This window comes from Enoplosus armatus, unplaced genomic scaffold (assembly GCF_043641665.1).
Source record: "Enoplosus armatus isolate fEnoArm2 unplaced genomic scaffold, fEnoArm2.hap1 Scaffold_61, whole genome shotgun sequence".
Lineage (NCBI taxonomy): Eukaryota > Metazoa > Chordata > Actinopteri > Centrarchiformes > Enoplosidae > Enoplosus > Enoplosus armatus.
In genome coordinates this window covers 16,087-40,126 of record NW_027261253.1, presented here as the reverse complement: position 1 = coordinate 40,126, position 24,040 = coordinate 16,087, and the positions used below count along the sequence as shown (strand labels likewise).

General features: G+C 40.8%; 1 protein-coding gene across 1 annotated transcript; it reads left to right on the top strand.

The window, feature by feature from the left end:
- Positions 1-336: 336 nt before the first annotated feature.
- LOC139307269 (rab GTPase-activating protein 1-like) lies at positions 337-22,464 on the top strand. The gene is made up of 13 exons (XM_070931106.1): positions 337-382; positions 2,268-2,342; positions 2,839-2,964; positions 3,238-3,381; positions 4,218-4,259; positions 4,666-4,794; positions 8,254-8,346; positions 9,543-9,653; positions 10,008-10,112; positions 11,585-11,668; positions 16,188-16,259; positions 18,680-18,877; positions 19,957-22,464. The coding sequence occupies exons 3-13, from the start codon at positions 2,839-2,841 to the stop codon at positions 20,077-20,079; spliced, it is 1,227 nt and encodes a 408-aa protein (XP_070787207.1). The 5' UTR covers positions 337-382; positions 2,268-2,342; the 3' UTR covers positions 20,080-22,464.
- The last annotated feature ends 1,576 nt before the right edge of the window (positions 22,465-24,040 follow it).

Below are 24,040 nucleotides of genomic sequence, written 5' to 3'. Positions count from 1 at the left end.
GCAGTCTGTCCTGTAGAAGAGAACACTCTGTGCCACCAGTCATTCATCCTGCCTCATACTGTAAATCTAAGCAGTGTGTGATGGACACCACATACTGAGGAACACTGACCACTGCTGGGCCTCTTAGGAATATTTTCCCAGGTGTTGTCTAATAAAGCTTCCTGCAGATTCTTAAGTGACTGATCTCCCTCTCTGTGACACACCAGCTTTGCTTCTTTTCACCCACCTTGACCTTTTTGTCCCCCCCCCCTTTTGTTCTCGTTGTCAGGAGTCCCCTCAGGACAGTGCCATCACCAGGGACATTAACAGGACATTTCCAGCTCATGACTACTTCAAAGACACTGGAGGAGACGGACAAGACTCCCTCTACAAGATCTGCAAGGTGAGGACACACACGCAAGAGGATGTTTAGGTTAAAGTCAACACAGGACATTATGGAGCCAGTCAAAAAAAAAAATGAAAATGCAAATCAGTGTAGTGCACAAAGCTTTATTAACAGCTACAGCTGACTGTATGTCTCACACACACTGCACTCTGTTCCACATGGTCTGCCTTAAGAATTTAACTTAAATGTAAAACCCATATATTTATATCCATCTTTACCTAAACGTATCATCTGTTTTGCAACCTTTATAGGGAAGTATTTTGTTGAATTTATATCAACACAATACACAAATGCAGCTCAAAATACATCTGTAAAATATTTGTAAACATTAAAACACATTACCTATAAAAAAAACAAATTTGATGGTGAAACACTGATCAGTTATTACCAGACAACTATCAAAAAATACTGTATTTGGAAAACTGTAATTGGAGATATTTTATCTTCATCATTCAGTTTGTCTTTTTGGTTGCCGTGGTGCTGATTGACTGAAATGATATTAATCTGCATGTGAAATAGGATCCCTATAATACAGTGTAATTACTGTGTAAATGACTTGCTTTACAGTAGGTCTGATGATAAAGTTTGTAGAGCAGTAGTGAGAGTTGTCAGAGCTCATTAATTAACTCAGCAGCCAGTCTGTTTCTGGGTGGTTCAGTGAGTTCAAAACAGTCACTGCATGTCTAGAAAAGCAACCTAAGTTTCTAATCGAACACACACACAAACACACACACACACACACACACTAGACTCTACTATAATCAGTCCTCCTGCACAGCTGACTCTCACACACCGGCATGCACACACACATATACTCCAACTTGGCAACTTGTCACAAAATACTTATTGATCATGAAGTGCCAGTGCTTTATTTCTCATGAGAATGAACACGTGTGTATACAGTTGAGACATACACACATAGCTCCACATGAGTGGTCTGCCCACAGTTATTTTTTTCATTCATTATGTATAACTCAGGTGAGGGCATCCATCTCTTCCCAGACAGGCACCTCCTCAGGTGTGTGTGAATAATTCAGTGGGCGCTCCCTTTCCTCTGTGTGTGGATTGATCCACACTTTGTCTGTTTGACTTGAACTCATTATTTGTGTTTGTAGCTCAGTAGGCCACTACAGCCCTTTTCTAAACTCTCTCCCTCCCCTCATATTTACTCCATTTGCTATACAACAACATCTCTCTCCCTCTCTCTTCGTCCCCTCCTTCCTCCTTGTCTTTTTAACAGTCTCTACTCATTTTTCTCCAGGTTCTTCCCTCATCTATGTCTTCCTTCACTGCTATTCTAATACCAGTAATGGGGCACTTCATAATAAAGTCAAGTGTGTTTGACATACAGCGCAAAACTTTCTAAAAAGGGAATAAAAATTACTAGATATTTCTCTCAACAGCTTGTGAGACTTAATTCCAGTGCTCTGTAGTCTGCTGTGGGTTCAAAAGCTAAATATTCATACACATTTTATTTGACTGATATGATGGTGGGTGGACAGTAGTAGTCTTTATTTTTGTGTGTGTAATTTCTCAACTTCTCTTTTGTCCTAGATATATAACATATATAACATATTTTGGTCTTTTTGTTCAAATTACCCACAACTTTTCTCATCTCTCTTTCACATTACATTTCATCAACTGATTCTGTGTTGAAATATAACATGTAACATAAATAATGTTTAATGTAGTTTCAAAAATATTGGTTTAAATCAGCTACAGGCGTCAGTTGCAAGGCGACGGCAGCATTTGGACTAACACATATCATACAATAATTGGACAAGCACCACCCCTGAGTTATCATTATTTCATTTCCCTCATCAATTATTGAATTCCCTGTGAAACGTCTTTACTAACCATGTGCCTCTGTCCTCTCCTTCAGGCTTACTCTGTTTACGATGAGGAGATTGGCTACTGCCAGGGGCAATCCTTCTTGGCTGCTGTGCTGCTGCTGCACGTGAGTTCACATATCAGCAGGGTCCTGCAAAAATCCTAGCTTTTCAAACAATTTCAAGAGCTGAGGGGGACTGTTTTGTTTTCATTTGACATGGGTATCTTTTTTGACATTCTGCAATGCTGGAGGATTGGCCTGCCTTATTGTGAATGTCTTGGAGTCCTGTCTGCGGTATATTCAGAGTAGGATGTGCGTGATGTTACTGTTACTGCACAAAAACACTTTGGGAAAGATTTCAGATGCAAGGTGGCATCTGTGGGATACTGACATGTTATTTCTATAAATAATGCATAATACGTTTGTGTTCATCTGTCATCTGAGACTGACTTGCCTTTAAGCACCCCATGCAGTCCAAGGACATGTCAACACTGCCATCTTGTGGACAAACTATGCTGTGAAGTAAAATGTTTGTCATATTAGCCTCATCTGAAACCTGTATCATCAGGGTATGATTTGGCATGGGGTACTAAAGACTAAATCTTTTGGTCGTCTTCTTCAGATGCCAGAGGAGCAAGCTTTCAGTGTGCTGGTCAAGATCATGTTTGATTACGGGCTCAGGGACCTTTTCAAGCAGAACTTTGAAGATCTGCATTGCAAGTTCTTCCAACTGGAGAGACTCATGCAGGTACGTGGAGCAGTGGGCTTCACTGTTGTACAGTGCAGTTGGCGTATATATTGACTAGCACTACTTTTTGTTCTCTTTATGACCTTGTTAACCCTGTTCTAGATCGATATGTCCTCCTCGTCTTTTTCCCCCAAATACTTTCTTCATTACATCATTTACTTCTCTCCTCTATATTTCCCTCCCCATCATTCCTTCTACTTGTCTACCTTCTCGTCCTCCTGTCTCTTTATTCATTTTCTCCTTCTCCCCTCGCTTCTTTTCTGTCTTAAACAGGAATATATACCAGACCTGTACAACCATTTCCTGAATGTGGGTCTGGAGGCTCATATGTATGCCTCTCAGTGGTTCCTCACCCTCTTCACGGCCAAGTTCCCTCTTTACATGGTCTTCCATATCATTGACCTGCTGCTGTGTGAGGTTGGTAATAAACTTTACGGGCTCCAATTCACACATACTTTTGAACAAATGTACATTTTGTTGTGTAACAGGTTTAATTTTCAGTTGCAGCCAATTAAATTCATTTATTTTTGCTATTTATGTACACACAGTATCACATACTGACAAAGAGAAACCTATTTTTAGACATGCAAATGATGAAGAAATGAAACTGAAATACAGACTACCTATGTGATGAGTCTCTAGAGGTTGACTCACTGATTAGTTAATGTGGCAAATTCAAGTTTGGAGTGAGAATTATTAAGTTTGAAATAAAAGAAGTGTCTAAGAGCTGTCTGTTAGGCCAAAGTCAGTAAAAAATGCATCCAGTTGAAGGACTCAGAGAGCATGGGGCGAATAATTTCTGGTCTAATGAGACAAAAATATTTTTTCTTTGCCCTGAATGTCAACCTCTACATGAAAACATCTAGTGTCCCATTCATCACCTCAATAATACCATTGCTATGGTGATGCATGACACCATGCTGCTGTAATGATGCATCACAGCAGCAGGGACTGGGAGACAGTCCAAATGACGGACAGACCCAAATACAGAGAGAAAAACCTGCTTCAAATCACACACACCTCAGACTGAGGTGAAGATTGACCTTTCAGCATGGTGGTCGCAGCCAAGACAACCCGAGTGTCTCTGGATGTCTTTAAGTTAGCCAGCCAAATCCTGAGCCTCTGTGGAGAGATGTTAATTTAAGTTTGTAGTTTTTCAAATTCCTTCCCATGAAGTCTTATAGCATTGCAAGGAAGAGTAGGAGACACTGTGCAAATTCACCATGAATCTGAAAGTCTGTCTTTATTTTCAGGGCATCAGTGTGATCTTCAATGTAGCCTTGGCACTTCTGAAGGTAAGGTTGCCCACTCAAATATGAACACACACATGCAAACACACACACACAACGTGCGATAATCACAGCTCTGATTAGAAAGAAACACGCAGCAAGTGCCAAAACAAAATCAAACCATGGAAAGATTTTAAACGGCTGCACATGTGAGCTGGTGCAGACACATGCGTAGTGTCACCACACAGTTCTGTCCTGAAAACAGTGCACATTTATTGAAGTTCTTTTATTTCATGCTTACTCTTATACCTAAGCTGGTTTCTCACAAACCTGTTATTTATTGTTTGTCGCAATCCATGAGGATCATGCAGCATCACTTTGCAAAAGAAGAAATGTCTGCCCAACAGGCTCATCTAGCTCGTGTAAATGTGTGCTTAATGTTCTTGTGTGTTCCCATCTTTATTTTCCTCAGACATCAAAAGACGATCTGATCCAAACAGACTTCGAGGGGGCACTCAAATTTTTTCGTGTTCCGGTTCCTAAGAGGTACCGTTCTGAGGAAAATGCAAAGAAACTGATGGAGCTGGCCTGTAGCATGAAGGTGAGTTCAGAGTAAAATAAAAAATAAAATAGAGTTTCAGTTCACTGTTAACATGCAGTAGCTATGCCTGTTCAGCCCTGCATCGCCCATACAAACATCTGGAACTTAAGGTTCAGCTCTGTTTTCATTTCAAAGTGTTGTTGGTGACCTAATTTTCATTGTGAGAAAAAATAGAAATGTATGTATGTGAGTGTGTAAGTCATGCGGTAACCCAGTCAGTATGTCTGCCAATCAGATCATCAAGTTAAAATGGATTGAATGAATGGATAAAATGTCTTTGTAGTCCAGCAGTGCTACTTAAACACCACTAGGGGCCACTTGTGAACTTGAAATCAAGCTGAACAGATGCAATGAACACACACACACACACACACACACACACACACACACACACACACCTCTCTTTCTGTCTCTTAAACACACACACACACTCACACCTGTGTCCTGACCTGTTTTGAACAACCTGGCCTAGTTTAGAGGGCCTGACTTTGAAGATAACTTTGGGCGGAGATATTTATTAGTACAAACTCTGAAAACTCTGCGAGCACAGAGAGAGATTTGAGCTTTTTGGCTCTCTGTTAGATGGTTGGACAGCACAGAGAGAGTGACACACAATGACTAGAAATATCTAGTGGAACTAAGTCAGAGGCAAATGTACTTGCTGTGCGGTCTTGAAGATGTTTCAGTACTCATCTTAAAGGCATCAGTCGTGAACATTAATCATGAGTTTGGCCTGATGTGGTCTCTCAGATGGGAGGCAAAACCACTATAAAAGCACATTCTTTCTCAAGCAAAGCTTGTGTTTCAAGGGGTTCTTTGTATCCTTTTGGATAAAAAGACCTTCACGCAGTCACATAGAAGCATATCCCATCATTTACTGCATACATTACTGCTTTAAGAAGTTATTTCCAGCACATTATTTTGCAAGAGAAAATTCCAAGAAGTCATTCGGCAAAACTGACCTCAGTGCGTACTGCAGCGCTGGAGCTGGAAATTAAATCTAAATCGAGATAGGCTAATCTGAAGCTTGGATGTCGCTATAGGGAGATTAACTGACCAGATTACTGGTGCCCTCATTGACTGATGATACTGTCTTCTGATTGGACTGGAGATCTTTCTGGGTTGCCAGGTGCTCTAACTTTATTGCCCATTTTAGCTCAGATTTGCCAGGTATATCGTCAGTGTCTGAGGTCTCATAGTGCTGCTTTAAACATGAGTTTTACATTTGAATGACCTACCTGAGGATGTATCCATGTACATTTTGAAGCTAAAAAAAAGCACAAAATGAAGGAAAGGTATATTTGTTAAATTGATCTTTTATTTATATACCAGAGGTTAAGGTCAGACATCCTGGTCCTTTACCCTATGAACTATCGACTCCTTCCTCCCCTGCTTCATCACCCTCATGGTGGAAGCACAAAAGCATAAAAGCAGACTCAGGATTACATTGTCCCAAGAAGGTTGTTGTTAGTGTAAGGAATCAGTAAGATGGCGTATTTATATTTTAACTACATTAATAGTAGAGCTACTGAGTGTCTGTGTGAGTTCTAGTAGATGGCATCAAGAGAAAAACTCTTTAAACTACTTTGCTTAGTAATTGTGGTCAAAGGTCATTATAATTTGAATGTCTTTTAAGTGAATATGTGACCAACAAAGTCATAAACCACAGTCAGGTCACACAATTTATTCAGGAGACAATCTCGGGGTCAAACTGGGGTCATTTATGTTGTCTTGATGTGTAGTTGTTACACCTACTTTCTCTTCTTGCCTGCCAACCTTTTGACTTCTAAAGCTAATATATGCAAATTGCCCCGGGAATTTAAATGGAAAGCATGAACGCATGCAGTTTATTGATTTGTTTTGTTTACCTGTGTGTTTTAGTTTCCATCTCTTCATCTCTACCTCACAGCTTTCTACTTTCTATCAAGTACATATGAACATGTATGCAGTGATATTTGTATTAGATTAGCAGCTACATACAGTTACAGCTTTCTGTGTTAAACTTTGCAAGATTTTCAGACTTTTTGTGATTTGGAAACAGAGCAGTTTCAGGAGAGCGGAGAATGATCAGCAAACCACCTGAGAGAGAGCAGGTGGTTTCACAATAAACCTCCTCTAGTTGCTAGTGTACTACAGGAAAACAATACTGATGGTACTGCACAGGTAATCTGCTAATTTATTATTAATCCGAGACTTGTAAAATGAGAAATATTTTATGTCTATAAATTATGGCTGTGCTTGAGACAGCCGTGGTTGCTCTGTGCTCCTAATTGCTTCTCTAAGCAGCAACTTCTGGAAACCCAGCTGTCTGTCAAGAAAGCAGGAGAAAAAGAACGAGAAAGGAGATGGATGAGGCAACTCCTGCCCTGAATGACCTCTTGTACTTTTTCCTCCTGTTGTCAGTCCCCCATTTACAGAGCAGAACGTGCAACCAAATACACTCACAGAGCACACACACACACACACACACACACACACACATACCCACACACACACACACACACACACACGCAGAGACACACTTAGAGCAGGACAGCATATGGGCCATGGTGTCCCAGTTCTGCCAGCATCATTAGGTGGTGAGAGCTGGGAGCATTTGGAGCATCTGATATATTGTAGTTTTATACTGAACCCGAGATTGTAACACACACATGCAGGCATGCACGCAAAGACAATGGGTGCATTCATGCTGGAGCCGTAACTAGATGCATTAAAATCCACAGAATGGACAAGCAAGTCTTAGTTTGTACACAGTGTTGGTTCTCTCTTTCATGCTGAAAATCAGGCACATAGTGTTCATTGTGTGGTCGCTGTCTGTGTTAAAAAGCCCAGTGTAAGGCAGCAGCTGGGTAGTGAAAGGCCTGTTGATGAGGTAAATTTAGTGTGTATGTGCGAACTGCAACTGTAGGCATGAATATGACTGTAAGTGTGTGTGTGTGTGTGTGTGTGTGTGTTTAAATGGGATACTGTTTCGGGTGATCAGAGCTACCACTAAACCTGAACTACTGAATTTTGTGTTCATCACTTCTACAACAAGGCGATAAATAGTGTGAAGGGCTTTACCTGCCCAGAGAAACAGGTTCCTTCAGTAGTAACACAACACAAAAACTACAGTTACACAAAGTAATCCGTCTAGTTTCAAAATGCAGAAATGAACAGTAGAAAATTGGGGCTGTAATCTCTACATATGTTCCATTCGTCATTCAAATGCTGGACTGGACTAAAGAACGCAACAGTCCAGCAAAGATTACAAATCTTGTGTCCGTGTTTACAAAAGATGGGGAGGACTCTTCTCTGGCAGCCATCTTTAGTGCACGAGCCAAAGACTATTGTGCTAGTTTATATTTATGTTTTTCATCGTGTGTATATTTGCAATCGTTGGTGTAATTCTTCATGTGTGCGATACGGTTGATGAGTACCAAACATTCTTGTTTTTTTTCTGCTCTCGCTGCCCAACAGATCAGCCAGAAAAAGCTGAAGAAATTCGAGAAGGAGTACCACACCATCAGGGAGCAGCAGGAGCAGCAGGAGGCCCCCATCGAGAGATATGAGGTAGACATGAGCACACGATATGCACATGTACACAGTAAGCATAAAAAAATTGAATGGATTCTCTGTGAAATTAACATAAACTTGATATTGAATGATATATTTATATAGCCTATAATTGAACTGTTATAGTATCCAAAGTATTACAACTCTACAACTCTTTGGTGTAGATTGTGTTAATACTACATTACTACTACAGTGTTAAAACAACCACCATGTTCTGACAGAACAGAATAATACTGTAGACCTTGACAGTCCTTGTTCGAGAAAGAAAAACTACATAGCATCAAAAAAGCCATTAATTGTACCTGCCATAAGTCACTTCAAGGGTAACGGGTTGGCTCTATATAGCACAAGATCATCAATTACAGCGACTGAACGCATGCTTTGTTTGCTTCTAACAAGCAAATACCATTTTTTGTATGTCAGAAGAGGTATCTTGAGATTTGTATTTTTGCTTTTCGAGAGGATTTTCAGCCGCAAATTGATAAAGTTGACTGTAGCCAGATATTGACTATCATTTTAAGAGGCTAAAACGTATTTCATGATATCGCACCTGCAATTCTGCACCTAGAGCATTATAAGTAATTTGTTTTGATATAAAACACAGACTTATTTTCCCAAAATGAAAAGTGAGCAGGGATATTTCAATGATAACCATTAATTGCAATAACTTGCTCATAAGGTACGATGCATGACAGCTGGGTAAACTTAACAAAACGCCATCTTAACTAAGAAAATGTTGCACTATTTTTGTAATCTTTCTTTGGAAGTAGGAACTCTCAAGATTTCGTAATTTCGTAACTTTACCAACTCTTCTGGTCGTCATCTCTGGGAAGATATTTTACACACAGTCTGTTGCTGTTAATGATGCACAAAGTTAAACATTACATTCTCACTTGATCACAGTTGACTTTTACACTCACACTATTGCTCTCTGGATATTGTTGTGTTACTCTAGAAACTACTGATCCAGGAACAGACGCTCACACATTCATTCGCAACTCTTCATGATTAACTAATTTTCCCTGCTCTGCTATCTCTTCATTTTGCTTCCTCTTTCATGTTTCCTCACTTCTCTCTGTTCATATGCTCTTCTGTTTTGCTGTCCCACTCTTTTTTTTCTTTGTCTTTATCTTTCTGGCTCTGGTGACAATTTGTCTCTCCTGCTCTCTTCTTCTCTCTCTGCCTCTGTCCAGCGGGAGAACCGTCGTCTGCAGGAGGCTAACATGCGCTTGGAGCAGGAGAACGATGACCTGGCACATGAACTAGTCAGCAGCAAGATAGCCCTGCGCAAAGACCTCGACAACGTAAGCCAAAGAGAAACGAGATATGTGTGTAAATTATGGTGTGTGTGTGTGTGTGTGTGTGTGTGTGTGTGTGTGTGTGTGTGTGTGTGTGTGTGTGTGTGTGTGTGTGTACAGATGTTCGTGAAAATGTGAGTCATCACTTCACTACATGTGGCAACAATTGTGCAAGAAAAAAACATGGAGTGAGAGTGAAAACACAAGTGTGTTTGTGCAACAAAAACACATGTAGCAAAACCTTTATTTACACTGCCTCAAAATGTAATTTGTGCGTGTGTGTGTAAGGGAAAGTAGGGCAAGTCTAACTTTCAATGACCTCATCAACGTGGGTTATTTTGTCGTGTGTTTGTGTGTCAGGCTGAGGAGAAGGCAGATGCCCTGAATAAAGAGCTGCTGCTGACCAAACAGAAACTGGTGGACTCTGAGGACGAGAAGAGACGACTGGAGGAAGAGTCTGCACAGGTTAGAGCCAATGACAAGTGTCTGGATTGAAACTGAGCTTGTGTGGACGAAAAGCTTTTTCCTGAGCGCAGCTGATATCTAAAACCTCAGTATTTCTGTCAATCCCATGTGGCATACAGGTTACAGATAGGAGGGAAGGGTCAGCACTATTGCAACACAAATTCTCAGGTGAAGGAATTATCAGAATTACAGTGAAAGGACGCTGTTTAAATCTCCTGTCCTGGGGTCAAGGAGGGGACGAGCAGGAAGTGTGCAATATTAATGTGACAGGCTGAGCAGTCCATCTTCTGGATAGAGCCAAGAGTCTGATAGGTTTTTATTCAAAGGTGTGTTAATTAGCATAAAAACCTGCAGACTCATGGCATGTTGGCTTGTCTTTTAGTTTATTGTACTGTTTTTTAAAAAGCAAGTAAGCAATTCATGTATTTCTGAGGTGGCAGTACTGAACATACCACAACTGAGGTAGTGAAGCTGGATTTATACTTTTACTTTAAGGGGTTAAACCGTACCTACGCCGTACCTACACTCTACCTACACCGGCTATGTGTGTAGGCTCTGAGGTTATGCGTAGGCCACACTGTAGCTGATGTGTGCGTCATAAAAAATCTATACGTCAGGGCTACAGTGGCAACAGACGTACCATGTGAGGACTGCAAAAAAAACTGTGATTGGTCGGCATGGGCTGTTTGTGTTTTCTTCTACAAGTTTTTGATGCTGGTGGAGATTGTTACAAGTGATGACAACATTAAGGAAGTTGAAGAAAGATTCTCCTGTTCAGTAACACGCATCTAGCAAAGCCATCACACTGAAGACCTTCTGTTACCCTCAATTCTGTATGAATGAATGAGCTAACATAAACGCAGCAATTGCACTGTGGTAGATGTGAAATGAAAGAATGTAAACACACTTACTGTGAGGAATATAGTAAAAGCCTGATGCGGTATCATGTACAATACATGCATCTAGTGTTGTGGTGGTGATATCAGACACTCGACTACAAAATAAAACCTGTACGACAGGACTCGAATTAACCCCTTTCATCGACTCTAAATCCATCTTCAATAAGAGGCCAAAAATTCGAAAGAAAGACATTTATTCTCCACAGTCAGACCTCCAATGTCAAAGAATGTCAGTTCATCTTTGAAGTAGTTTTTCTTGAGTTCAATGAAGAATCCCTTTGAGGTGGAGGACAGACCTGCTGTCCTCTGTTCCCATGTGTGTTCAGTGCTGTCCTCCAAATGTCTCCTGTCTTCTTGAGTGTGTAAGTGGAGCTGTGAATGATGTATGTGCTTGCACAGAGGTTGTGTAGAGGGCGTGACTTTGCCCCAAGCTGCCGGTCTGCCAATACCTTTCTCTGTCTTCTTTACATGTCATGGCAGTCACACGGTCTCTGGGGCCTCTGACTCTGCTTCTGTCCTTGGTCTCAGCGCTGCAGCAACAGCCTAACGGTATCTGTGTGTGTGTTTCCACAGCTGAAGGAGATGTGCAGACGAGAGCTTGATAAGTCTGAATCAGAGATAAAGAAGAACGGCTCCATTATTGGAGAATATAAGCAGGTACGTACTTTATATCTGAAACTTGTGCTGTAGAATTTACTGTGTACAGAAATCACTTAAAGCGGTCAATTAAGAAGTCTAATAACTGTGTTGATTCCTTCCAGTTTGTATATAAAGTATTACTGAAGTGTGTCTCTTTCCTCACAAGAACATTTTAGAGAAGTGAAACTGTAAACTGAGGCAGACCCACCCCCAGTTTCCTTGAAACACTTTTTTTGTGATTTTAAGTTTACATTCAACATTATAACCCTTCTACTAATCTGCTTAATGTTTTTCCTTGTGTTCCATTTATTGTATCTTTGTGTTGATTCCTATCATATAAAATACAGAATGTTCTCCACCATTACAATACCATTATAATCCTGTAAGTCATTGTTGTTAGAGCATTAGTTCATCTAAAAGTTTGTAGACCAAATAAAAGAGTGCTTCTTACAGAACAACGAAAACCAAACAATCGACAGCAAAAGGCAAACCATACAGGTGGATAAAAGATGTTTGAATGGACCTGAATCAAATTAAACTAAAATCTAATAAAATTAATAGGTGAAGAATAAAATATAAACTATGTATAACAAGGACTCAGCCAGTCTTAGGACCCTCATGTAACAGGCTCTGTCTCCTTGACTACACAGGTCCATATGGAGCTAAAAGGTTTGAAATATAGCAGGGAGCCAGGCCATTAAGAGCCTTAAAGGTAATCAATAAAATCTTTAAATCAATCCTCAAACCTACTGGGAGCCAGTGTAAAGAGACAAAAATACAGCTGTACAGCTGTAGTTGTTTTCCAGCAGCAGGAAGTTAACTGCAAACTAATTATTATTCCAAGAGTTTCAGAATTTATTCTAATCTGTGGCTTAGATTAAAATTTATGAGGAGCTTTAAAATCTAAAGTGGCTGCTCATTGATCTGGAAGAAGCGCAGAACATGGAGGAGCTTTGCTAATTAAAGATGCAAGTGCATATAAAAACAGGGGAAGGCAGTAATTGATCATCAGATACAAACGTCCAGAAGTTCTGTAGGTCCACGTTTGAGTTTGACACATGTCAGAAATGTATAGATTTAGTGACATTTAAAGGTTGCTTGATTGAAGACTCATGTTTAACAAGCTGCCAGCAGTTGGCGATCACTGCATAGCAGCAAGTAAGGGCCTGAAGGTTTGTTACATTACATCCTGAACTCTGGATGTTTGAGGAGTGATCCTTCGAGCATCTCTCCACCACTTATCTTTCCTTATTTGGCTTGTCTTTTCAGATCTAAGCTCTGATCAAGCCATTACTGTGGCAAGACTAGCCATGAATATTTAAAAATAATATAAGAGCAATCTTTTTTCATTCATTCATCTAGCTTGTGAAGCAGAAACATCTAATTTTACGAACTGTCCCTGAGCTGAACCCAGAGCCTTTGATGAGTGAGCCTGTGAGCATATTTTAAGTTCCTGCCAATCGAATTCCTCTTACGGCGATTTTCATCCTCTCAGATCTCATCCTGTCACTTAATGCTTAAATATAAACCTACCCAGATCAAGTACTATTACCATCAGCAGCACAGAGACATTATGCAACAATCCAGCTCCTACCGCTCCCTGTGGGGGCAGACAGAAATAGCAAGAGGACTAATTTAGAAACAGACCTTAACTTCACCTGAGTCTAAAAATATTGGCAGCACATTGGAATTGACAGCAGATCTGAAAACAGATGATAAGACTTAATCACAGAGGAGAGGGGATTTTGATGTTGTTTTTTTATGTCTGTGTGTGTGTTGTGGGTAAAAGCAGTCTACAGATTGCCAGCATGCAGCTGAAAACTGTGCGGAGCAGAGCTAAGTGTGAAAATGGGGCTTTGACAAAAATAGTTCTTTTTGTGACAGCGAGGAAAGGGGGGTGATAGATAGAGCGAGAGGGAGAAAATGAACACAAGTCTGTGGAGGAGATAGCAGAGGGAGGACAGCAGCATTCAGTCCTCTGGGACTGACAAGTTGAGGAATGCCCCAAAATAGCATGCGTTGTTTTCCAAGTCAAATTATTCTTCAAATAGCTTTTTTCCTATTTCAGTGGCTACGAATGCGAAAGTTTGTTTTTGTGGGATTAGAACCAAAAAAGCTTTGTGTGCTAATTGCCCCGCCGGCCCACGAGGACAGAGAAACGTCTGTTAATGGTGGGGATAAAAAACAGTGTTGAGTGGTGTATTGTAATCCCTATTGTAGGAGCGGAGCCAGTGTTAGTTGCACTCAGGCTAGCCGGGTTCTTGCCAGGTACAGCGACATGTGCCAGTGCTCGAGTCTCTGAGGCCCTGTTAGCATTATATTTATTTTATTTCTTGCAGTTTTAAAATGTTTTGACCCTGGACACCTAAATATTCTGAACATTTTATTGAGCATCACATCCTGACTGTCTGCTTGTGTGATAAAGCAATTAATATTGTATGTGCTTACAATATGCCCACTGTAAGCATACTGTAAGTGTACTATATCCATGCATTAATGACTAAGAAAACTAAAATTGCCCCCAGCAGTTACAGCAGGACCAGATGAATTATTGAGTGAAAACATTTAAAATAAATCAGACTGAGATTGTTTGTGGGAAAAGAAATGGAAAAACATGAAAACAAAAAAAGGGCCCATGGGTCTCGAGCCTGAACAGAAAAGAGCAGCAAATCTATTACATGACACAAAAGCAATATCAAGAATGAAGAAAACAACCACCCTGTTCATCCAGAATTTAAAATAATCATCGACAGCTTGCCTATAATAAGGATTCCAGACAGTAGACTGACATGTACCCCATCTTACAAAGGCTTAAAATCCCAGAACACACTGTCCTCTCCACCATGTCCCTCTCAGCCTTTTCTACAAATTATAGAAAAATATGAAGGAAAGTAAAACGCCTACTTTGCATGTGAGGGACAAAAGTGACTGGAGACAGAGTGTTCCCTACACACGAGGCTAGCAGCTAGTTAAAGCTTCACAAACTAAAAATATGTGCAGCATGCCCTGGAGTAGTGCTAGTTAAAGAAAAGGACGCAGGGGCAGTAAAAGAGCAAAGATCAAGAGGGATACATGATCAGTGGTGATGAAGGGATGGTAGAGAGACGGGCACAGTAATGGCAGTTGAGAGCAAATGAAGGAGAGGATGACCGGAGAAAAAGATTAAAAAGACATGTAGGAGGAGAAAGATGGATATCTGCTTGGCTAAAGATACACAGATAGATGTATGGATTGATCTAAAGGAGGAGGAGGACGAGATATATGCAGAGAGCAGAAACAGATAGATAGTCTGTCTGCAGAGAGGTGGGGTGACCCGATGTTCCCGTTAGGATGACTCATGTCACATCGATCTCTCGGTTCGACGGCAAGCTAGAGAACAAGTGTGTGGGTGTGTGTGTTTGTATGTCTGTCAGCCTGTTTGTAGCTGTGGGTTTCGGTGTAGGAGGAGGAGAAAAAGAGATTGGGTATATATGTAAAGGATGCACATGTGTGTACATCCAGTGAGCTCTGCTGGAAAAACAGGACCTTATGACACCACTAACGGACTTACAGTAAGAGGATGAAGTCTCTGCCGCAGAGACTGATTTATCAAGAGCCACAGACAGGTGGAAGGGAAAGACAAGGTTGTGCACAGAGGTATGAAGGAGCGGAGAGGCGGAAATCAAAATAACTGTTTTTCTCAGTGAAACAGTACAGTTCAGTATTTGTAATTGCTTGGACACAGTTTTGGTTTAAATTTGTGTTCCTTTGTCCCATTATATCCTGGCTCCACTGTAATAAAAGGTACTTTTGGGGCGGACAGAAATGGAGGGTGATTTTGAGACGGTTTACACCATCTGGACGGCACGGGAAAAACAAACAAACAGGACGGCAAAGCGAAACACATGACTATGTGTTGCTATGGTGATGTCATATTGTTTACAAAGAATGGAATAAAATATATTAAATAAAATTATTTCAAGTCTGTTATCTTATATGATTATTCTAGTAATGCATAATGTTAGCTATAAAAGCGGCTTCTTGTTGTCCAGATCGCCCATGTTTTCTCCTTGTGTGAGGGAGGACAGCAAAAAAATTTAATATTTTACCTTTTTTAACTGTTGCCGTCGCCGGTATTCTCTGCCGGCCTCACCTAAATTTACCGTCCTGTTCTCGTCCACTAAAATGATATCCGGTTTGCTGTCTACCGTCTGCCAGAATCCATGTGAATGCAGCATAAGGTGACTGATGTGTTCATGTTATAGAAAACCTGCAACCTCAGTAGAACCAATTTTCTAAAGTCATAAATATTACAGATAAATATATAAATATGTACAGTATTATGACCTCTTTATTGTTGTGGGTGGGTTTCCTGACGTCTGACCACTTATTATAACTAACGCAGTGTAGCTCTATAGATACAACAGCTGTACAATACTGCCTACTGAGTGTCACGTTGAATGGCTCAGTAGAAATTTGATAGACTGAATTGTTGATGGCAGTCTGAAAGCAGCGTCACTGAACTAACTTTCTGAACATCTGTCTCTGGTTCATATAGATCTGCTCCCAGCTGAGTGAACGACTGGAGAAACAACAGACAGCTAACCGAGGAGAACTGGAGAAAATCCGGGTGAATTTTACACACACACACACACAAAAACAAAACACTGCTGTTACAGAGTTTTGCTGTTAGCGACAAAAGTATATACGTGAGTTACTAATCGAAGAATAAATGATATAACTACAGCTCTGAGGATTCTGGATGACAAGACCAGAAACACTGTCACATTATCACTGGCTGTCACGTGTCTTTTACAGGAGCAGGTTGATTGTTTAGGCCCACAGTTATGTTAGACCACAGATGATGCCGGGTAGCAATGCTGTCCCTCAATATAAACTGCCATCATTTCCACAAATAATTATTAGCCGTGCTCAACAAATATATTTTACACAGCTTTATTTATTTAACTTGTATTCTAAATTTGTATTTCATGGATTAAAAAATCCCTGTAATCATTGTAGAGCTAGAGGCAAAAACCAGCCGTTACCTCCACGCAGGTATGTTGGGGACTCTGCTGCCGTCTCATTGTCTTGACTGGCAGTGAAATGAAAGCGTTTGGGGAAGAATGAGGAGTTAGGCCAAGGAGCCAGGGCCAGGCATTTTTACTTCCAGCACTTGCACACTTGGCTTGTGAAACTGTTTGTTTAGACTGTAGCTGGGAGAAAGGCCATTTTGGCAGAGAGCTCTGTCAGGACTGCCCAAGGACTCACAAAAGGACAGACAAAAGGTTTATTGCACCAAGGACAAGTCCTGTAAAGGATGCAGCAGCTTCTCTGTGTATGTGTGTGTGGTGGAGGTGAATGTCTGCAAATCTATCATCTTGATTGTTAATGTACTTTTATTATTTACTTAATAATGGTGCAGCAAATGCAATAAAACTGTCAGCAATCGCAATTACAACTGATGTAGGGGAACAGTGAGTAATATATAATTGTAAGTTACAACAGTGTTAATTAGACTTGTTTAAATAATATACTGACATACTTATTCACTAAAACTCTATTTAAAGTGACGACAGAAACACTTTCGGCTCGGGCACTCTGCTGCTTCATTAACACTCTCACTTCTAATTCTAATTACTATTCAGCTTTAAACCCAGTTGACAGTTTAATCCAAATTAAATGTAATATTGTTATGAAATATTCATTTTGCGGGCACACAACCTTGACTTTGTCCTGAGGTGCTGTGGACGATGCTGCTTGTTACTGCACTAATCTATAAACAGGACACTGGCGACTCTGCCCGACCTGCACTGCCTTTAGGAAGTTTGGTGGCCATAAACCAAATTGTCAAAGAGCAAGTGAAGCAGGAACACTCCAACATATGTATCTGTGCTGCAGCATCATCATCTTGGATTAGTATTTTTCCACCTTCAAATACCTCCAGTGTAGCCTAGCTCGTCTGGCAAAGCTAACGTCCTACTCCCGCAGCGAGACAGGTACTTCAATGAATTAACACGAGAAAACTATGAACAAGTAAAAGCACCTGAATGGGGTTTTGTCTTGCAGCACAGTCAGTGTGTCTCTGTTCACAGTGACCCTCTGTTGCTGCTTGCACAAATGCTCTGTGCCCAATAATAGCTCATCACATACAAGGGCACCCAAAAAGAGCTCTTTGACTAAAGGGCTGGGTGGAGTGCAGCCCTGACAGAAGAGGGAAAGCATAGTTGGCTTGTGTGGCTACTCCACTAATGAGCTGCCATGCTTCAGTAACTACAGAACACGGCCTCTTCTCAGATTGTAAAAATATCTCTACTGCAAAAAGGGGCACATCCCTGAACGTCATGGCTGTAGATATTTGCATTTAGTTGTTTAGTTGTTTGGTTTGGTAACCGCTGGCATCTTCTGCTGGTCCATTTTAATTTGTGTTAAAGTTTCAAAGATTCTGCACACTGACAATAGTCTTTAATAAGGTGCAAAAATATTGTCAACCAAAAGAAATCAAGGTGTCCGCACACTTATCTCCACGCGCATCACTGGCTCCTTTCGGTCTTTGTTGGAGCTCTGATGCTTTGATTTCTTATCTTGGACCTTCTAGGTTGAAAGAGTCTTTTATTTTATTTTCTCACTTGTGCATCTTGTTTCTACGTAGCCCTGGAGAGAAAAAACAAAAACAAATCTGTACTCTCGATTTACTATTTGCTCTAGATAGAATAAATCCTGCTCTCAAATTTGTAATTTGTCCTCTCAATTGAATAATTTATACTAATTAATAATTTGTGCTCTCAATTTAATAATTTGTGCGCACATTTTACCTAATTCATGGTCTCGATATAATATTGATTTTGGCTTGAGACAGCCGCTTTCAAGCTGTCTCTCACCGCTCAAACAATGCAAGATTATTAAATACCACTAGACATCACACAAGCTGCCTTTTATGTTTTTTACTCTCCTCAAGCTTCGAGGTATACAAGCAACTGGTGCGAAGACGTCACTTATTAGCTTGTTTTTTTCTGTAACCTTTTCTCTCTCTCTTTTATCCTTCTCTAGTCCAAAGTGGAGGGCTGTGAGAAGTGCAGCAGTCTTTTCAACAAAGAGGGTCGTGTGCGGGCTGTGACCACAGCACCCGCTGGGGGAACTGAGGAGACGGATGAGGAGAAGGAGGATTTGAAGAACCAGCTGAGAGAGATGGAGCTGGAACTAGCCCAGACCAAACTGCAGCTGGTGGAGGCTGAGTGCAAAATCCAGGTACACCAACACACAGTTTTAGCTCAAATCAAACTGCAAAAGTCTTCAGATTCACGTACAAGATTGTGGCCACAGATGTGAAAAAAGTTCATAAATACAAGGACATAACCTGTCACGAACAACATAACTTAAATCATGTTAGGTCCGCTCCCATCACGACTCCAGCTGATGTAGAATCCATTTAAACAAACCTTGAGTCGCAGTGAGTCTGCTTTACCGGCATTTGTTGCAATGACACATTCAACACTACTTTAAGATCATATCAGGCTTCATAACGGCTCTGAAAGTCTGAGATGTGAACTGAGACGAGATACTTTCATTCATTTAGGCGGGGGATGTTTTGGGACATCCCTTTCTTAATATCCAGGCTAGCTGCTTATGTTTTACAGTGTGTCACCTGCACAGCAATTAAATGGGGGGTTATAGTTTTTACTCAAATTACTTGATGAGCACCAAAAGAAAGAAGTACCAGGGCAGCAGGGGCTCCACAAATCACAGCAGAAAATGTGCTATTAACAAGATATGGTTAAAGAAACTGGGAGCGTTATTGGTGAGCTCAACTTAATTTAGTAAATGATTGTGTCTGAAGCAGCGTTAAGGTCTAACAGAATTGGAAAAGAGCAGTCTTATTAAAGTGGGGGTGCTCATGCACAGTTGAAATATTGCACATAAGCACAGTTGCTGTCATTTAACGGTCAGTTTGGAAATAATTAAGAGTTTTGGTTTCTTTTAAAGACACTAGAGTATGCTGAGTGTGAAGAAAAACAGGGCCAGACCTGAAGACAGTGGAGCGTTCATGATTAAAGTTTTTGACCAACGGCAACAAGGATCTTTGTAAGGATCTGATTTGGAATGATGTCAAAAAAGAAAGATGAGGATTTCACATAATTAATGATGTCTCTCAGTGGGAAATGAATTGTGTTCAAAGCTGCTGATTGAGGAAAGTGGTAAAAATATAAAGGCCCGGACTCTTGAAAAGCAAGAGCCGGTATCAGTTCATTTTCTATTGACTTGTTTCGGCCCCTGTTCTGTGCGACAGTCATAGCGATAATGGTTTCTGTCTTTCCTCTTCAAACCAGGACCTGGAGCACCACCTGGGTCTGGCCCTCAACGAGGTGCAGGCCGCCAAGAAGACCTGGTTCAACCGAACGCTCAGCTCCATCAAGACCGTCACTGGGACCCAGGGCAAGGAGACCACCTAACGTGATAACCCCATCATCCAGTTTTACCCAGACTATGTCTGGACTTCAGTACAACTCACCACGTTGAAACCTCTGGACGCCTAACTTAACCCACCGGGCCATAACTTTAACTTGAACATTGACCGTTAAATTCCAGGACGACCATAACTACCGACTGTGTTACTTGTTCTCGTGTTTCCCTGTTGTTTCCCTACCCCTCCTGATCTAATCACGCCCATCCATTTCTTCCCCCCTCCACCCCGAATGACTACAGCCAACTGTGCTGATGAGAAGGGGTTGAAAAACACAAGATGAAGTACAACAGTACCACTTTCCCCAGAGAAACAGCGTGCTTCCACCGGCCACAGAAAGAAAAGCGTAAAAAAAAAAAGAAAAAAAAAGAGAAATGCTTCATTTATTTCTGTCTTTGTACTGCTGATATTAAAGACCCGCAGAAGGAAGGTAGGACATCTGAACTCTAACTGTCCTGACGGGATAGAGAAGAAAACACTCCGTCCTTCCTTGCTGTTCTGCGTGCTCCCCTCTAAACTACTGGCACAAAACAACCAGTCCCTGTAAAATGTTTGTTTTAGGTACGAGAGCTAATAGACGCCTTTTCGAAACTGAGCTTTTTCTAATTTACGTTGAACAATACCTTTCTTTTCTATGTATGTACATGAATGTGCTTATGTAAAGAGGGTGTGTGTGTGTGTGTGTGTGTGTGTGTGTGTGTGTGTGTGTGTGTGTGTGTGTGTGTGTGTGTGTGTGTGTGTGTGTGTGTGTATAAATGTGCATGTTTTTTGTTTTGTGTTGACTGTGAGGTGTATGTGAGACTGTTTGAATGCATAAATAATTGACTGAAATAATGTTAAAATGTGTATAAAAGAAAGAAGGAAGTGTGGAAGTCCAAGGGAAAGAAAAAGCACTAAGGTTATGAGTGTGTGCATGCATGTAAGGGAAGTTTTTCCTGATTGTCTAGTTTCCTTTAATGTTCATATGTGTACATGAATGATGCTAAAGAAAAGTTTGCTGACAAAGCCTTGATCTGAAGGTCGATAAAGATGATACTGGTGGATGTGAATATATATATAATTTACAGTAAGAACAGAAGCATAAAAGCTGTTGTGATTACCGTCAGCAGCTCAGCTTTCCTCACATCAAATTTCAGACATAAAACATGCTTGAGGTTTGTTTGGTTTGGACGTCCCAGCACAAAGAAACTAAAAGAAGCTCCAAACCGTGCAAACCTCTGCATGTGTTACACAGTATGTGTTTGTACGTTAGAAAGTGGTGCAATGCTAGTTACAAACCTTAAACATAACTTAAGGGAAGCATAAAGTCAAAATGGAAAACACACACACACAGAACGTTGTGATTCCTGCTGCACTTGAACACACCGTTAAAAACCCCTCCTCTCTGATGTCAGCTGCTCTGTGAGCTGTGACCTTTGACCTTGACTGGCAGAGTCGAGCAGGGTGGCAGGCTGTGTTTACTTTTCACAGTTCAGTCAGACCTTTTGGATCTCGTTTACCACTACACACACACACACTGAATTACACTGTTCATTTCATATAAAGGCGGGTACAGAACAAAACACTCAGTGGCCACTTTATTAGGAACACCTGCTTGTTAAACCACTCGTGTGTCTTCCAAACAGGCCGACATGGTCAAGAGGTTTGGTTACTTTCTGGCAGAAATATTAGAGAGGGTAAGATGTTTGATCTGAAGCAAAAAAAAAAAGCTGTGAGATGTTTGAAACTAACGGGAAGGCCGCAAGGACAGAGATAAGTTCAGCACAGTGTACCAGCAGAGTGCAGAGGAGCATCTCACAGTGCATGACTTGTTGAATCTTGGCTTGACTTTAGTTTCAGCTGCTGACAGCTAAGACCAAGAAGATGAGGCAACCGTAAGCAGGTGATCGGCAAAACCGAGTGATAGATGATGCATGATGCACATGCGTCAAAATTAGCACAAAAAGCCTGAAGAATCTGGTGAGAGGAGAAGTTTTCCCAGCTTAAGATGGGGTCCTTTAATGCCACAGTGCACAAGTGCATTGTTACTGTCCAGGTGCATCTCTTCATGGCCATGTGACAAAGCGCTCATCATGTGAAGATGGATCCAGTAACATGACAGAAACTTGTGTTTACTCCTCAGTGTCAGTGGAGCACCTTTGGGATGAGGTGGAACAGGATAACCGCAGCACAAACATCTGGCAGCTTCCAAACATCTGCAGGAATTGATCGAACCAGCGTGGAGCAATAACATTTTCAACACCTTGATGAATTCATGCCTGAAAGGGTTCAGTGTCTCCAGGAGGAAAAAGGCGGATGTTACATTTTGAAGTGGCCACTGAGTGTATTCACACACACACACACACACACACACACAGAGTTGTGAATGTACACACAAAGAAACTAGTCAACTGGCAGAAGTGTAACTCTGCACCTTGAGTATCACAGGAGTTCAGATCGATGTCATCAGAGGTCAAACTGGCCAGCTCTAAATCAGTCCGGGGGGGTAAAAAAGAGCGGCGTGTGTGTGTGTTTTCATATTTAGCTGACTAGAAAGGAGGCTCAACAATATTCATGTTGGACTGAAGACAAACAGAAAAGGCTATATTTCAGACTAAAATGAACAGTTACTGTAAATTGCATCTAACTTGAAGGTTGAATCTGATTGGCTGGAATCTACTTGTGATGTCAGAGGAAAAGTCCAGATGAGGTGTAAAGAAACAAAAGGGCCATTCCTCTAAAGGCACTGGGTTGTATATAACAAACGTTAAAAAATGAATATTGAGTTTTTGTTTATGATTTTCTACTCTGTTACTATAACTAATGTTGCCTACTTGTACCTACCTACCTGCTGCCGTGCTACAGTTTAATCCACAACGATGTTTTATGTTTTTAATGTTTTATTTTGCTCCGAGCTTCTCAGTCAAACTGCTGTTTGGTTAATTAAATGCCAAAACGTAGCTTTATCATCCAACAACAAAAACATTATCAACGTGTGGAAATTGTAATAGTGTAGGATGCATTGTGTATACTTCATGAATTTCAATATAAAGATATCAACACAAACATGTCGGCCTTTTTCTTTCTCTGTCTTCAATAAAAGAAGAAGTATTAATAAATAAAAAATAAGTAATTGATAGTGAAGATGATGGGTAGTAGCTTGAGCTGCGTATTGTTTCAAATTTGTCTCTACGACACAATACTGGAATTGTGGACCCATTACCAAAACAATACTTTCTGATATCTTTATTTGCTTTTCTGTGAAATATCATTTATTTTCATTTGACAAAAGTTCTCAAATGTTATATATTGTCTACCCACCTGCAGCCATACAAGAACTTTACCTGAATAAAATAGTCTAAAATGGAAAAGATTTTGATTCAAATCCGTAATTATTTGATCAAAGAATAGATAAACTCGATGACAGCTTTCCGTACTTCACAATCTTCAATACTTTCTGTTGGCACTGAAGTAGTATCGCGGTTCTATCCTCAGATCGTTTGAGAGGGCTCTTTAAGACCACAGAGAAGCAAGATGTGGGAAAGGGGAAGTGAGTGGATGTGAGGCATTCATTTGGAAATAGTGTGATTGTGACCTAAACTGAGAAAACCACCTGCTGCTGTGACATTTAAACTGTGTCGGCCTCTTTGGTTTCTATAAATCTGCTCTCAGCTGAGAGAACAAAACAGTAAATCGGCTCTGACAAACACCGTTATTCAGAGCGCCGAGATACAAATTAACAGCAAGTTGAGTGTCTAAATATTTCATTTTACCGTGTGTCCATTGTCTATCTTTTGGTGTTACAATCTCTTTCTCCTGAATTAACATATCACGATGCCTCCTTGTCAAAAGTAGCTGTTGGAAATGAAAGCCATCGTCGGCACCATTTTGACCGCCATGTTCTCACATCAACACCTTCCCTCGTGGACTTTTAACAAGAACGGGAGCGCTGAATGTTCCGTCACCTGAGA